Source organism: Nyctereutes procyonoides, unplaced genomic scaffold, assembly GCF_905146905.1.
Source record: "Nyctereutes procyonoides isolate TBG_1078 unplaced genomic scaffold, NYPRO_anot_genome, whole genome shotgun sequence".
NCBI lineage: Eukaryota > Metazoa > Chordata > Mammalia > Carnivora > Canidae > Nyctereutes > Nyctereutes procyonoides.
This window is the reverse complement of record NW_026575135.1, coordinates 35,076,973-35,092,091: the sequence shown is the minus strand read 5'-3', so window position 1 is coordinate 35,092,091 and position 15,119 is coordinate 35,076,973. Positions and strand designations below refer to the sequence as shown.

Genomic DNA, 15,119 nt, shown 5'->3' with positions numbered 1-15,119 from the left:
ATCCTAATGAGGCTATTGCATTTACACGCAGAAGGGGAAACAGAGGTCTATATCCGAGGCAACCTCGACTCCAGGTATGGTACCATTGACTGTGCTAGGCTCTCTGACACCTGTCCTGTAAGCCTTTGCTATTTGCATAAGGATTTTCCTTTGGAAACTTGTCTATTCAAGTTTAGGTTGATATCCAGAGACAGGTTAGCCTTGTGTGTGCAGGACTTCCTTAACCCCCAAATACATCAAACTGCCCTTGTTGGAATACTCTGAAAATGCTTTTTCTTTGTGCCCATCTTTATCATTTTTTTTTTAAGATTTTACTTTTATTTATGAGAGAGAGAGAGAGAGGGAGGCAGAGACAAAGGGAGAAGCAGGCTCCACAGGGAGCACCACGGGGGACTTGATCTCAGGGCTCTGGGGTGACAACTCCAGTCGAAGGCAGATGCTTAACTGACTGAGCCATTCAGGCGCCCCCCCTGTAAGATGGCGCCCCATCTTTAGAAGTGCATTTTAATTCAAGACTTTCTCATTGTTGAGGACATGGCATTTAACTGCTCTGTCTTCTGAAGTCTTGTATATCTTACTTTGTGTGAGAGTTACTCTGTGTGATGTATTGACAGGTTTCTCTCAGTCTTTGTTCTGAAAGGAGATACATGGTTCTTTCCACTGCTTTGCCTCTGAGGGTTGCTTTGAATGGTGGCAATACCAGGCATGATCAATGGTGATTGAAGAAGTATTTAAGAATACTGGCTGGCCAAGGAAGGATGCTATTGGTCTTGTCTTGTTGGCTTCCTTCAGTAGCCTTGAAGGAGTTGAAAAATAAGAGACTCGTTTCAGAACACTAACAGATTTTGAAGCTCTTTGGAAAACACACAAATTGCCAATAAAGAGATCTGAAATGGATTTGTAACAGTTTAGTGGTACTGGCTCTTATTAGGCCTGAATTGAGTAGAAGGTCCTGGACTTAGCTAGGTTTCTTGAGAACTCACTTTGTACATAATCACAAAGGAAATCATCTGTTTCATACTTAAAAATCTTTGCCCCTGAAAAGCTAGCCACCACTCCAGCTTGTTGGTCTCCGTCATTATATTGATAAATGGCAGCATCAGGGGAAGTATCCCTCCTTTCTGGATCCTTTCTGCTGGGGTCTTTCTGCCTGTGGATCATTCCCTCCATTCTCCTAAACATACTTTACTCCTGTATATTGTCTACTGGGTCCTTAGCCCTCCTTAAATGGTCCCTCCCATTGGCCTGTAAGAACACTGGGGCCTCTCCCATCTTCTCTAGCCCTTAGCCTGGCCTCAGCCCAGGTCTGTCTCCAACCACCACCCTTTCTCTCTTGTCTGTCACAGCCCAAGGTCTGAGAAGTGCTTATTATATATGTAAGTGATCTCTGTGCCCAACATAGGGCTCAAACTCAAGACCTCAAGGTCAAGAGTCATATACTCTACCAACTGAGGCAGCCAGGTATCACAACCTAGCATCTTTAAAAGTTATCTTCATCCCTTAGCTCTCATTTCTTCTTTAGCCCAGTGCAGTCTAGCTTCTGCCCCACTTCCATGCCTAAGCCCCCCTTGGCTATATGTCCAGGGACGGTTCTTCAGCCCTCCTGTGTCTTATGTGCTCTTCTCTCAGCTGTTTGCAGAATCCACTCCTCTCATCCTTGCCTCGTTCTTCCCTATGCCTCCTAGGATGCCACACCCTCCTGGAATTCCGCTCTGCGGCAGCTTCTTTTCAGACTCTCAGGTGAGCTCCTTATTGGCTATATACCTTTGCATGTAGGGGTCCCTTAAGGTAACCTCTCACTTGGCCTGGAAGAGCTCATTGACATTGCACTAATGACTGAATGCATGCAAATGACTCCCAGGTGGGTATCTGACTCTGTCCTTCCTTCTGCCTCCACTGTGGCACATCTGGCTACCTGCCCAACCTTGGACTCCACCTGTCACAGCCGTCTCGAATTCATCCAGATTCCTGATCTGCTTTTCCAGTCCTGGTTCTCTTGATATTTCCAGGTGCAGTAAATGAGCACCATCTACCCATTTGCTCAAGGCAGAAGCCTGGTTTCCTCTCTTCCTTCCCTGAACATCCCCATCTGATCAGTGTCATTCTATTAGTTGACATGACAACTGACATCAAGTTTAATATCCTTAACCTGGCCCATTCTTCTAATAGTCCCAGTCTCTCTCTCTTTTTTTTTTTTTAGCTGACATTGCATTGAAGTTCAAAATCTTAACAGACCCCTGCCTGCTGACCTGTCCTGCATGAAGCTCCCCCTTACACTCTATCCTCTAGCTGTTCCGATCTTCCCTACCCCCAAAGGGGCTTAGCTCTTTCTGTCCCCAGGTCCTTGTTCCTGTTGTACATACTTTTGGACTCTCCTGTTTGGCTCGCTTCTGGCTCATTGTTAACTCACCTGTTTTGTTCAGTTGTTCATAGCATCTCAAGCTCTTTTCTGGCACCCATCCCAATTTTTTAGTAATTAAAAAAAGTTATTTGTGCTGGTTTTTTGTTTAGTGTCTGTCCCTTTTCTTGATGCAGACTCCACAGGCAGGGATGAGGCCCCTATGTTCACTGCCATGTCCCAGTTCCCAGCCGAGTCCCAGCAAGGAAAGAAGATGGCTGTTGGCCTGCTTTGATAAAATTCCCAGACAAGGGGATGCTTTTGTTTCTCTTTGCATTTCCTTCCAGGACCTTTCCTGCTATCATTAGCGATGATCTGTGATCTGTAATGGCGGGTGGCAGCTAAATATTTCTCATTCAGCCTCCCTCTCTGCTCAAAGGAGCTGGGGAAGCTTTCTCTTTCCCATTAGCTTTGCTGCTAGAGCTTGTATCTAGTCTTTTCATATTTTATCTTATTTTTTTAAAGATTTTATTTATTTATTCATGAGAGACACAGAGAGATATATAGAGAGAGGCAGAGACACAGGCACAGAGGGAGAAGCAGGCTCCATGCAGGGGGCCTGACGTGGGACTCGATCCTGGGTCTCCAGGACCAGGCCCTGGGCTGAAGGCGGCGCTAAACCGCTGAGCCACCCAGGCTGCCCTCTTTTCATATTTTCATTTTCTTTTCTGAACTTTCTTCTCTCAGACCATGAGACAACAAAATTTTATTTCAGGCTATGACCTGATATTTAATGAAATTTGTGTGAATATTACTAAGTGGCTCAGCTGCATATAACATAAAATATTTTTAAAAATTATTTATTCATGAGAGATACAGAGAGAGAGACACAGACAGAGACATAGGCAGAAGGAGAAGTAGGCTCCCTGCGGGAATCCCGATGCAGGACTTGATCTCAGGACCCTGGGATCACAACCTGAGCCAAAGGCAGATGCTCAACCACTGAGCCACCTAGGTGCCTCACATTCAATATATTTTATTTTATTTATTTTTAAGAATTTATTTAATCGTGTGAGACACAGAGAGAGGCAGAGACATAGAGGGAGAAGCAGGCTCCCCACGGGGAGCTGGATGCGGGACTCAATCCCAGGACCCCAGGATCATGACCTCAGCCAAAGGCAGATACTCAACCACTGAGCCACCCAGGCACCCCAACATATTTTAAAGTAGGTGCTTTTTTACTGAGTGTAGGAGACAACTTTGAGAATACAACAAAGGGTTAAGAAGAGGAGAACTGCAGTTATCAGCTCAGGTTTTTTTTATCCTAGAATTGGGTCCTGTTGTATATATCACTTTTGTTCTGCTTTTCTCATTTAATCTCACATTGAGTCAAGTACAGATAGGCCTGGTCAGCAGCAGGTAGCAGGAGCTCTCCCTCTATGAACAGAGGAAGGGGCAGTCCCAGGGCACCCTGAGATGCTTATTGGGCAGGGCTTTCCCCACACATGACTCCTCACTCGGCATTCTGCTTCTCTTGCCACTTGGCACATGCTCTGCCTTTCCAGCATATTGAGGTATGTTCTGGTGTGTTCCTTAAGCAAAAGATTCTAGGTTTAATTGAATTGAGTGTACCAAATTGTCTGTACTTGTTGACACTTATTTTTATCCACATTCATTTTATCTTTTACAATAGCAAGGCAAGAGGCCTGTTCATTTTGCCTTCCACAGTGCCTAGCATGCATTCAGAGAATTTGGTACTGAATCAACGTGGTTGCTGTTGTTGGTTTTTTTTTTTTTTTTTTTTTGAAGTCTGAGGAAAAAAATGTGTTTCTTAGATCACTGGAATCCAATTAACATTTTCTTTTACTTCCTTGTTTTATTTATTCATTCAGCAAGCATTGATTTCATGTCTATTCTGGGCCAGGCACTGCATATACTTGGTGAAAAGCAGATAGAGTTCCTATTCTCTTTGAGCTTCCTGTCTAGTCAGATACTAGACCTTCAATCACACAATCACACAAATGAAAACTATCAGCTTGTGATGAGTGTTATGAAGGAAAATGGTGGGCACTCATGGTATGGACAATGTAACAGGGGTGGGGGCTGTCAGAGAAGGTCTATTTGAGAAGGCACCCTGGAAGCCGAGACCTGAGGAGGCAGAGAAAGCTGAGCTGAGAGAGAGGAGGAGCCTCCGAGGGTGAGCTGCCCAACAAAGCTAAGTAGGAATTTAGTGTCTCCAGTTCTGGGCCTCTCTCGAAAAGTTTTTCAAGGAATGCATTTAGCTCTCCTACAACAGGGTATTTCTGTTTGTGTTTTTTGAGTTGGCCTTTCTGAACCTATTTCCCATCCTGTTTTCACTGATGCTTGTGCCAATGCTTCTGTCAGGTGGCTGGGAAAGGTACCAACCAGTCAGGCTTTTGGCATTTATACAACAAATATGAACAAATAGATGTGGCTTCTTCTCAGGTGCAGAGGTTACACATTGGACTCTGGGTCCCGAGAGGGAGCGGTCTGTGGAGGGAAGGAGAGCCTGAGGGAGAGCTGAGAAAAACCCTCAGCCACCAGCTGCCTCCGAGCATGCCTCCCTAGGAATGGAAGTCACCCTCCTTTATGAACAATTCCAGAACAAGGGAGGGAAATGACAATGGAAATTTCTTTGGGCTCTTAGGATTTGTTTCTGAAAAGCATTTTGTCCCAGTGTATGTGAGAGCTCACTTTTTTATTCAGCAAATCAGGGGAGCCCTCCGTGTTCCATGCTGTTTCAGGGGAAGACCAACTGTCAGCAGGTAAAACATGGAGGATGCTAGAGGGGTTATAATCCCTACAGAGAAAATTGGAGGAGAGAAAAGGAAATGGAGGTGGGGTTGGGAGCGTCACTTAGCGGGTGGAGACAGGTGGTGTGATTGTTAACAACAGTGGTCAGGAAAGGGCTTACTGAGTGACATTAAGCAGAGACTTGGGAGACAGTGAACCACATGAATATGTGAGGAAGAGCGCTCCAGGTGGCAGTAACAGTCAATGCTAAGGTCTGGGGAACATGCCAGGGATATTTGAGGAGCGCAAGGAGCCCTGGGGCAGGGGGTGTGCGGTTGATGAGCGGAGGTGGCAAGGGGCAGTGTAAATAGAAGAGCAAGTGGAGGGCTGAGAACAAGCCAGCACACGTGGGGCCTTGTGGCCCCTGGGAACATGTTGGCTTTCCCTCTGGTTAAGTGGAAGACAGAGGGAGGCTTTGAGCAGAGCACTGAGAGTGGACTGTAGGAGCAGGGGCAGAAGGAGGCAGTTGCCATAACTCAGGCAGGAAATAATGGTGGCTGGACTCAGGTGGAGGTGGTGGGAAGGGTATATAGATTTTGGGTATATAGTGAAGGTAGAGCTGATGGGTTGCATGTGGGGTGTGTGGACAAGTACAGTGACTAAGATACTGGCCTTGAGCTTCTGAAGAGCGTGGAAGGCTCTTGCCTGAGCTGGCTGGGAGGAGAGAGATCTTGGGCAGGAGGAGAGATTAGGATTTCATTATGGACATGTTAAGTTTAGGTCTGCGTTGCACAGGGGGAGACACGTCCAGAAGGTAGCTGGCTATGGGAGTCTGGAGTCAGGGAGAGACCAGGGTGAGAACACGGCTTTGGGAGTCATCTGCACATATATGTATGGCATCCATGTCCACAAGCTTGTGGGGTGACAGGATGTGGGGTTGGACCTCCAGCGCCCAGAGACTGGGCTGGGGGGGTTGTGAGGAGCCAGAAAAGATTGGCCAGCAAGGCGGGTGGCAGCCCAGACTGAGGGTGACTTGTTTTCTGGGTCCCTGTGCAGGTGCGACAATGTGCGTGTCTTTAAACTGGGCCTCTTCTCTGGCCTCTGGTGGACCCTCGCGCTCTTCTGCTGGATCAGTGACCGAGCCTTCTGTGAGCTGCTGTCCTCCTTCCACTTTCCCTACCTGCATTGCGTGTGGTAAGTGCCAGCGACCAGACCGCAGTCTTCATCCGCCCGTGGGCAGGCACTCTCTTCCTTGTAGGGAACGCAGGTGTGCAAGAGGACAGAGCACGGCCTGAGCGCTCTTCTCTCCTCACAGAAACGGTCAGATCTTTTGGAAGCAATGGAAAGTATTGTCAAAAGCAGAATAGGCTCTGGGGAGCAGGCTTAGCCACATCAGAAAGACCTAATTGTGTGAGGTTCAAGTCTGCGGTCTCTTACCTCTAGTTCCATTACTAAAGCATAAAGGAGCTTGAAAGCTGAATCCGTAACCTGAACTCTAGCTAGATCTCTGGGGGTGGGATAGGGGTGGGGAAGGCTTGGGACAGAAGTGATGTAGGGACTGAGATGCTCAAGTGACCGGGTGAAGGCAACACAGGTCATTTGGGGACAGTCTCACCCCTTCACTTAACAGGTAGAGGTAGATGCCCAGAGAGGTGAATTAATTGTTCATGATTGCTCACCTGGGAGTTCAGTCATGGGAATTGGAGCATCTATGCATTGGAATGCTCAGGATATGTGGTTAAGTTTAAGAAAAAAAAAAGCAGCAAACAGTTTATTAAACAGCCTGCAGAATCCTACACTCAGCTGAGAAGTTGAGTGGTTTCTTCCTCTGAACTGCTTCAGCTCCAAACCAGAATCCTGATTTCCTCGGTCCTCCAGGACTTCTGATTGCAAAAGAGAGCAAGGGCCAAGGGAAATCTGCTTTAGGATGTCCCTTATAAATTGAAAGCACCCAGGGAGAATTCTAGTGGTAAGGAGTTGGAAAAGCTTTATTAGATCCAAGATTCGGAAGAAGCTTGACTTCTATCAGGAAATGCCTGAAACTCGTGTAAATTCCCTTGAACATGGGAACTTGTATATATTTAGCATGATACCCAACCTGCTCTCAGTTTAAGGCTCTGGGACTCCCAGGACTGTTTTCCAAAAGACAATACAATGTAAAACAGCACAAACTGGAGATTCCAGTCTCAGGGTCCTTTTCCTGATATTTTTTAGGTTCAACCTCAACTCACACTAGTGAATTTATGCACTATAGATTTGCTGAGTTATAATGGAGATCATAAAATGCAGATTTTAAGTGTGTACTTTAATGAGTTTTGATAAATGTATACATGTATATAAAAAGACTTCATTCAAGGTACTAGAAGTACATTTTTAATCAAGTTTCTTGGTAAGGTCAGCAATTTAAGCAAAATTCAAAAAGTAAGTTGTAATTAACTAAACTTAGTTTCTGAGTTTGAGAAATTAAGCAGGAGGTACACCACAGTTGAACCATGTTTTTAGCTCAGTTATGATGTTTTAAGAACAAATTTAAGCAGAGTAGTATAGAGAGGCTCTCATAATTCTGTCCACCAAAGAGTGATAACAATTGTTAACAACCTAAAGTTTATTCCTCCAGACTTTAAGATTATTTTTAAGTAATCTCTTCACCTAACATGGAGCTCGAACTGATAACCCCAAGATCAAGAGTCACATGCTCCATCAGTTGAACCATCCAGGTGTCCCTCCTTCCAGATTTTTAAAAAAGATTATTTGAGAGAGACCAAGCACACATGCACAAGAGAGAGGGGTGTGTCGGAGAGACAAAAGGAGAGGGAGAGAGAAACTGGAGCAGATTCCACGCAGATCTCAAGATAGGGCTCCACCTTACAACACTGAGATCATGACCTGAACCAAAACCAAGAGTTGGCTGCTTAATGGATGTACCACCCAAGAACCCCACCTTCCAGATTTTTCACGTCTATTTCTCTAACTCTACCTTTTAAAAAATAAATATATCATTCTATACATGCTCCAAACTTTTTTTTTTTAATAGGATGGTGGACAACTTTCCTTACCAATGCATATATATTACCTTTCATATTTTTGTGTCCAATTAATATTTCATAGTATGGATGCTTTATAAGTCATTTAGCCAAACTATTAATGGATAATTAGGTTATTTGTTCACATGCCTAAACATTTCCTTAGGTTAAATTTTATACATCTATACCTATATATAGATATATCTGTATCTATAAATGCAGGTACAAGTATAGATCTCTATCTCCAAATCCAGGGAGAGTATATTAATGAACACTTTCTATTAGAGTCTATAATATCTAATATATATGAAAGTATAGGTAAAAGGCATTAGCTCTTAAATGTTAACCTGATTAAAAATATTTTCCTGTCTTTGTAAAGTTAGAATTATTGTTGAGCATCTTTTCCATTGTAATTTTAATGTGTATATTTCTTTTTTTTTTGAAAGGTACCTGTTCATTTGCCTTCTCTGTGGAGTTTTTTCTATTTTTAAAAATTTATATCTAGCATATCTAGCACCTAGTGCCTGGCACATAGTCAGCAGTCATTACTATCCAATAGCTGTATGTATTATGCACATTTGCATCATTTTCAAGAGTATAGGGAATACTACATTAAGCCCTCATGGAGGCAACATCCAGCTTCAGTGCTTATCAGCCTGAGGCCAGTCTCACTCCTGCCATCCTCACCCACTGCCTGCTCCCCTACCGATTCTTTTAAGGGGCATCCTGTGAAATGATTAGTTTTTGAGAGTTATTTGGAATGTAGGGATTTTATTTTTATTTTCCGAGAGACCCAGAGAGAATGTGTGCATGAGTAAAGGGAGTGGGCAGAGGCGGAGAGAGAATCCTGTGCAGGCTCCATGCTCAGTAGAGAGCCTGATGTGGGGCTGATCTCACCCCCCTCTTAGATCATGACCTGAGGTGAAATCAAGAGTCAGCCGCTTAACAGCTGGAACCCCACCCAGGTGCCCTGGAATATAAGGCTTTTACTTTAATTAAAAAAAAAATTAAAATAGAATTTAAATTCAATTAATTAACATATAATGTATTATTGGTTTCAGAGGTAGAGGTCAGTGATTCATCAGTCTTGAATATAAGGACTTTAACTCTTTGGTCATACGGTACAAATATTCCCCCCTCCCCTTTTCCATTTATCTTTCAGGATAGAAGGAGTTTGGTGCCATCTTGGTTTTAAAGATTCCTGTTCTCACACCTGTCAGTCTTTTCCTGTAGGATTTCTGGACTTTGTTTCATTCTCAGAACGGCTGCCCCCACCAGAGTTTATGAAAGTGTTTTCTTTGATTATATTTAAAAAAAAAACATTTTAAGTCTTTCATTCATCTGGAATGGATTCCACTCTAGGGTAGAAAGAAGGATTACATGCTTCTAGATGGTCCCTTGCTTGATAAAGATTCATGTTAAAATTTTTACAGACACAGTAGAGTAAAAAAGTTTCCCTACTAAAACTGTAGTAGTTTAATTGGTATAAAAGGATTCCTAGTAAAAGGTAGAAACTATGTATATGCAACGTTGCAGTAAGAAGGTGGGATCTCATCAGATGTCAGTTCCATCTTCCTAGCACCTGTTTTAAATCCTTGGGCCTCAGTCCTTGGGGGTTGAGCAAAAGACTGTTACCAGGTGGAATATTTTAGAACTTTCCAAAAAAAAAAAAAAAAAAAAAAAAAGAACTTTCCAGAGCAGGCCCCGTTGGTTCCAGATTTGTTGGTCTCCTGCGATGTGGGGGCCTGTCCTGACGGGAAGAGGCACTGGCCTGTGGTTACCTCGGGGAGGTGGGCTGGGCCAGAGTGCTGGGCAGGCTCACCCAGGGCAGCAGCTCTGTTTGCACCTGTTCGGGGCTCACATCCTGTATCCTTCTGCAGGCACATCCTCATCTGCCTTGCTGCCTACCTGGGCTGCGTATGCTTTGCCTACTTTGATGCTGCTTCCGAGATCCCCGAGCAGGGCCCCGTCATCAAGTTCTGGCCCAGCGAGAAATGGGCCTTCATCGGGGTCCCCTACGTGTCCCTCCTGTGTGCCAGCAAGAAGTCACCGGTCAAGATCACATGATGGGGAGGCTGGCTTCTCTGCTTGCTTTTCCCTCCTGCATTGGGCTTGCCATTGAAGACAGCAGGGGGCTTGTAGAGCTAGGGGGAGGGCCTGTCTTTTTGGTATTCTGTTCCCTTGGGCTCTAACTAGTGTGCCCATGGCCCACCAGGACTCCACTGTGCAGGGGGAAGGGTGTCTTCCCCTTTCCCGAAATTGGAAAGTGGAGGGCTCAGGGGCACCAGGTAGATCTCCTCAGCGTCCCTTCCAGATGCAGGGACCTGTTGCGGCAGAGGCAGAGCAGTCCCTCAGTGGGGGTGGGGTGGGGGTGGGGCTCATTTCCCAGCGGGGGTTTACTTGAGACTCTGTGGCCCCCTGTACTCTCGGAGGAGACTCCTGCTCACAGACATACCCTGCAACAGGCAAGACCCACTGACCGATGGAACATGCCAGGGATTTTCATTTGGGGAAATGGCCCTAGAATAAAACCAAGCCAATGAAACCCACGAGGCCACTCGTCCACCTGGAACTCACAGTAACCAAGTTTATGTGCGCTTGCGAATCCTTTACTACCTCTGCTGAGAGCCGGGGACCTCAGAGGAGGGTGAAGTGGACAAAAAGACCCTCTGTGCCAAGAGCTACACTTCACATTGAGCCATTCTCGAAGATGAGCACAATTTTCAAATTGACATTGTTGACATTGTTGGCTGTCTGGCCCAGTCACCTCAGACACACGGAGAACAGGTGTGGGGTGATCTGGCTGCACACAGACCCCTGCCCCTTACTGCTGAGCTTTGAAGGTCAAGGCCTCCTGTTTGGTCAAGGGAGCTGGGGGCATGAATCCTGGTTCAACATCTGGAGCAAACTTGAAGTTCTGGAAGCTTACGCTGATCGGAAGCCTTCTGTATGCTCTTCCATGCTGGAAGTTATCCTCTAAAACCTAGCCTCTTTTTCGTCCCCTATTTCCTGAGGGAATAGGTGCTTCCTGTGGCTTCCTCGAGCATCTGACAGCTGCTTCTCCAGTCCTGCAGTGACTAGTCGCTGGCTCCCCAGGTTGCTGCTGCAGTGGGCAAGTCTGAGTTTTTCCTCAGCAGAAGTGACACTGGCTACGGCTAACCTCTTCACTGAGCTGAATGAAGATTCCAGAATTGTCAGCAAGGCGTGAGGGGGTAGGCATGACCTCAGGGATACTCACTGGAACTCCCACATCTCCTGCTTTGCAACATTGCATGGTAAAGGAAGGCAGGACACGCGTGTCCTGGTGAGGACAGGAGTCCGTAGCTAAGGATCTGAGAGCTGGACAGTACCAGTCTTTGGCATGTCTAGGAACTCTTGCTCTAATCAGAATTTGTACAGGATCCTAGGTGAAGAGCCCAACAAGGAACAATGAATTGAGAGTTTAAAAAAGGAAAGGCTTTATTCTACTTTTGTGTTTTCAAGTTATTTGTAGCAGAACCCTATTTAAAGTAAGAAATCTTGATGGAACCCAAACCTGAGAACTATGTTGTGATCTATTTGTTTAAATTTATTTTAAGGTTGAACTTATATATTTCCCTAATATCATGCAGTGAAAATGCAAGTTAAATTGGTTTCCGTGGTAAAAAATTTGGTATTGAATGAGCGTACCCGTTTATTATGGTTTAAAAATGTGCTTTGAAAAATAGTATTTATGTATTTGTGGGACCTTCAAATGCACCTCGGATACCTAGGTGGTTCTGTGGTTCATGGAACCACCTAGAGTTTTAGAACTACTGTTAAGTCCTTTGGTTTCAAGTCTAGAATTTTTTTAAAGGGAAGTATCAGTCCTCGCTTCAGATGGACTTACTAGGCATGGATTCTGGGCTCATCCATTCCTGCAATATACAAATGCTCCAAAGTAGGGGGAAGCTTTGATGTACTTTAAGCCCAGCTGTCTTAGTGTGGAAGCATAGATGAGGAGAGGCAGGGGGTGTGGGAAGTGTTTGCATTCTCTATGAGGTTTAATTTCTGTTTAGGGCTCCTCAGTGATGGGAGCATTATTCCAGCAATCAAGAAGGGAGGAAGTCTTCTTATCAGGGAGGGAGGGTGGGTCACTGGGGAATATCACCTCCAGCTTCAACACTTTGACCTTGCTCTTCTGGAAGTTTCCAAGTGTCCTTTGGAAACAGGGATAAAATGTGACTGCTGGAAATAAGTGGCCCAACTCACAGGGCTGTTTCCATCCATCTTCTACAAGACAAAGGACTTAACATGTCCGAAAGGAGGTTTTTCCTGTAAAAAACAAAAACCCAAAAACACCCCCCCCCCCCCACCAAAAAACAGAAGGCCTTTCTAGAGATTGGTTTTAATGAGTTAAGGACTGATAAAGAAGTATGGAATGGGGTAGATTTGAGAACAAAAACATTACTGTTGAACAAAAATCACTATAGCTCTTAGCATGAAGATGGTGAATCAAGAAAGGAGTTGAACAGTTTAAGATTTTATTTATTCATGAGAGACACACACAGAGAGTGAGAGAGAGAGAGAGAGAGAGAGAGAGAGAGGGAGGCAGAGACACAGGCAGAGGGAGAAGCAGGCTCCATGCCAGGAGCCCGACGTAGGACTCGATCCTGGGACTCCAGGATCAGGCCCCAGGCCGAAGGGAGGCTCTAAACAGCTGAGCCACCAAGGGATCCCAAAGTTGAACAGTTCTATTTAAAGTTAAACTTACAGCATCATTCATATTTATACTTATGATGCTTTGATAGTACTACACAGTCTTGAAAGAAATTTGGAAAACTATAGGAAAGTTGAAGAGAAAAAAATCTGTATTTTCCAAGGACAATCATTGTTAATATTTTGGTATTTTGGTGTATTCCTCCCCCGACCTGCCTCGAGTTGTAAATAGATGCCTTTTAGAGTGGACAGTTCATCCGGTAACTTGAATGGAATGTAAATACCAGTTGTGTATATTTCATGAGGAGCAGCTTTTGGAATGCACTCGTGTTAGCTATACCCTGGAGAGCTCATCACTGGATTCTGACTTACTGCTGAGTCTTCTTTTAAATTGAGCCTGACATGAATAGGTCCTAAGAAATAATGAACTGAATTCTCCTTTTGATAGGCCTCTGCTCTTGGATTCGTGAGCTGTTAAAAATAGGGCTCTACAGTTTTTTTTCCCCCCAAATGTAAAAAAAAAAAAAAAAAAAAAAAAAAGTGAATAGCTTATTAATTGATGTGCAATCAGGAATCTTTTTGTTTTTTTCCCCTAATCATACAGGGAAGTGGAGATTTGACATTTGGGAGTTAGGTCATGGCAGTTACTCATCATGGCTGTCAGATTTTTGTTCTCCTTAGAATTTGCCAAGATCGATTACCAGCAGGAATTGGATCTAGGATATTAAACATTACTATCCTAGTTATCAAGCAATCATTTAAGTCAGTGATTCTTATTTTCAATCAAACACTGAGTGGTGATTCTTTTAGAAAAAAATCTTTTCTCCTCTTTATGATTAGGATTATGGTATTAGCATTTCAGTGACTATATTTAAGGCATATGATGGGGAAGAGATACCTGAATCTATTTGGTAACAGGCTGCATTTTGGGAGAAACTATGCCTGTCCCTCTGATGAGTGCCTAAAATATTAACTGTGGATGAAAGATGTCCTGTTGGGGGAATCTAAGCTTGATGGACATCAAGCGCAGACTTTCTAAATATACAGTAACTTGTTATTTTTATCATATTTCTCAGGTGTGTGAAAACTTCTCACCAGTTCATCATGCTTACGTGAGCCAGGGCCCTGTCGGAGGCTCTGAGCACGGGAGGGAGTCTTCCTTGGCTCTTCATCCCATGGGGCTGACATGCAACCATCCCTGGGGGAAAGGGAAGGGCTGAAGCTTGTCCAACAGGATCCCCTCTCATAGCTCCTTTTCCCCAAATGAGCTGGGAACCTTTCATTGCCAGCTCTTTGCCTCGGTGCTGCCATTCCAGCTGGCCAAAGAGAATTCGCAGGCCAGATTGGGGTTCTCAATGAATTTTGTGGTTATTCTCCTACAGACAAAACAAAAAGGCCTCTATTCTAAAGGACTAATTGAATGGTTTCTTTCTCTACATGTTAAACCAGATTGTGGACTATTTTATAATCACAGTGTGTAATCAGAGCATATATAGTATTTTCAGATATATCCCTTGTTTTATACTTTATATAGTTGTGCCATATAAGGGTGGTATGCCCACTGCCTGTGGTAGCATTTAGTCTCCATTGCTTTGGGAGTGATTTTGAGCCTTTTGAAATGGAGCTTTTGCACTTTATGCTATTTTTGTGAACTAGGACCGTTACATTCTATATTAAAGCCCTAAGTGGCATTTTCTGTGAATATGTATGTTTGTCTTTATTTCCAAAACGACTTCTGAAATAGCTGAAAGTGAAAAATGTATTTAATGGGTTGTCAAACAAGGCACATTTTCCCAGATTAGTTTGTTAACGAATTGGATATCGTTTTTAAGCATACTTTGGATTAGCGTAGCTGTTCTCGGAGCTGTGACATTAACACACCTAGTACTTCCAGCATAAGGTGCCTAAGTGCATACTAAATGACTTCCCTTTGCAGGAAAATTATGTACCCATTTTTCTTAATTCTCTGTGACCATTTGTTTAATTATTAAAGATTTCATAGGTCATCGTATTTAAAAGAACAACGTGACCACCAAAAGAAACTGGATGAGTATTATCGGTGTCATTAACAGTGGGGTTTTTAGACTTTTTTTCTGGCCTGGGTGAGGGGATAAGGAATGGCCAGAGACCCTTTGACAGTCTGGTGGGAGTGGGGAGTCTTCTAGGGAAGTGCCTATACGTGTAATTTTCTGGGAATTCAAGTGTCCCTAGAAGCCACCCAAGTAAAGAACTCCTCCTGCAGGACGGGGCACTAGACTGCTACCCCCACAGGTCTGCTTTCCCTACACCCTCTAAAACCAGTGCTCCGCCCCTCCCCCCTCCTCCTC

At 44.3% G+C, this 15,119-nt stretch overlaps 1 protein-coding gene across 3 annotated transcripts in view; it reads left to right on the top strand.

The window, feature by feature from the left end:
• Window positions 1-14,494, top strand: part of ACER2 (alkaline ceramidase 2) — a 57,036-nt gene extending 42,542 nt beyond the window's left edge. For all 3 annotated transcript variants that reach the window (XM_055301980.1, XM_055301981.1, XM_055301979.1), the window contains 2 exons: window positions 6,149-6,286; window positions 9,996-14,494. In XM_055301980.1, coding sequence (XP_055157955.1) covers window positions 6,149-6,286; window positions 9,996-10,182 — 325 coding nt within the window. In that variant the 3' untranslated portion in view covers window positions 10,183-14,494. The remainder of the gene's footprint in view (window positions 1-6,148; window positions 6,287-9,995) is intronic.
• Window positions 14,495-15,119: the final 625 nt, after the last annotated feature.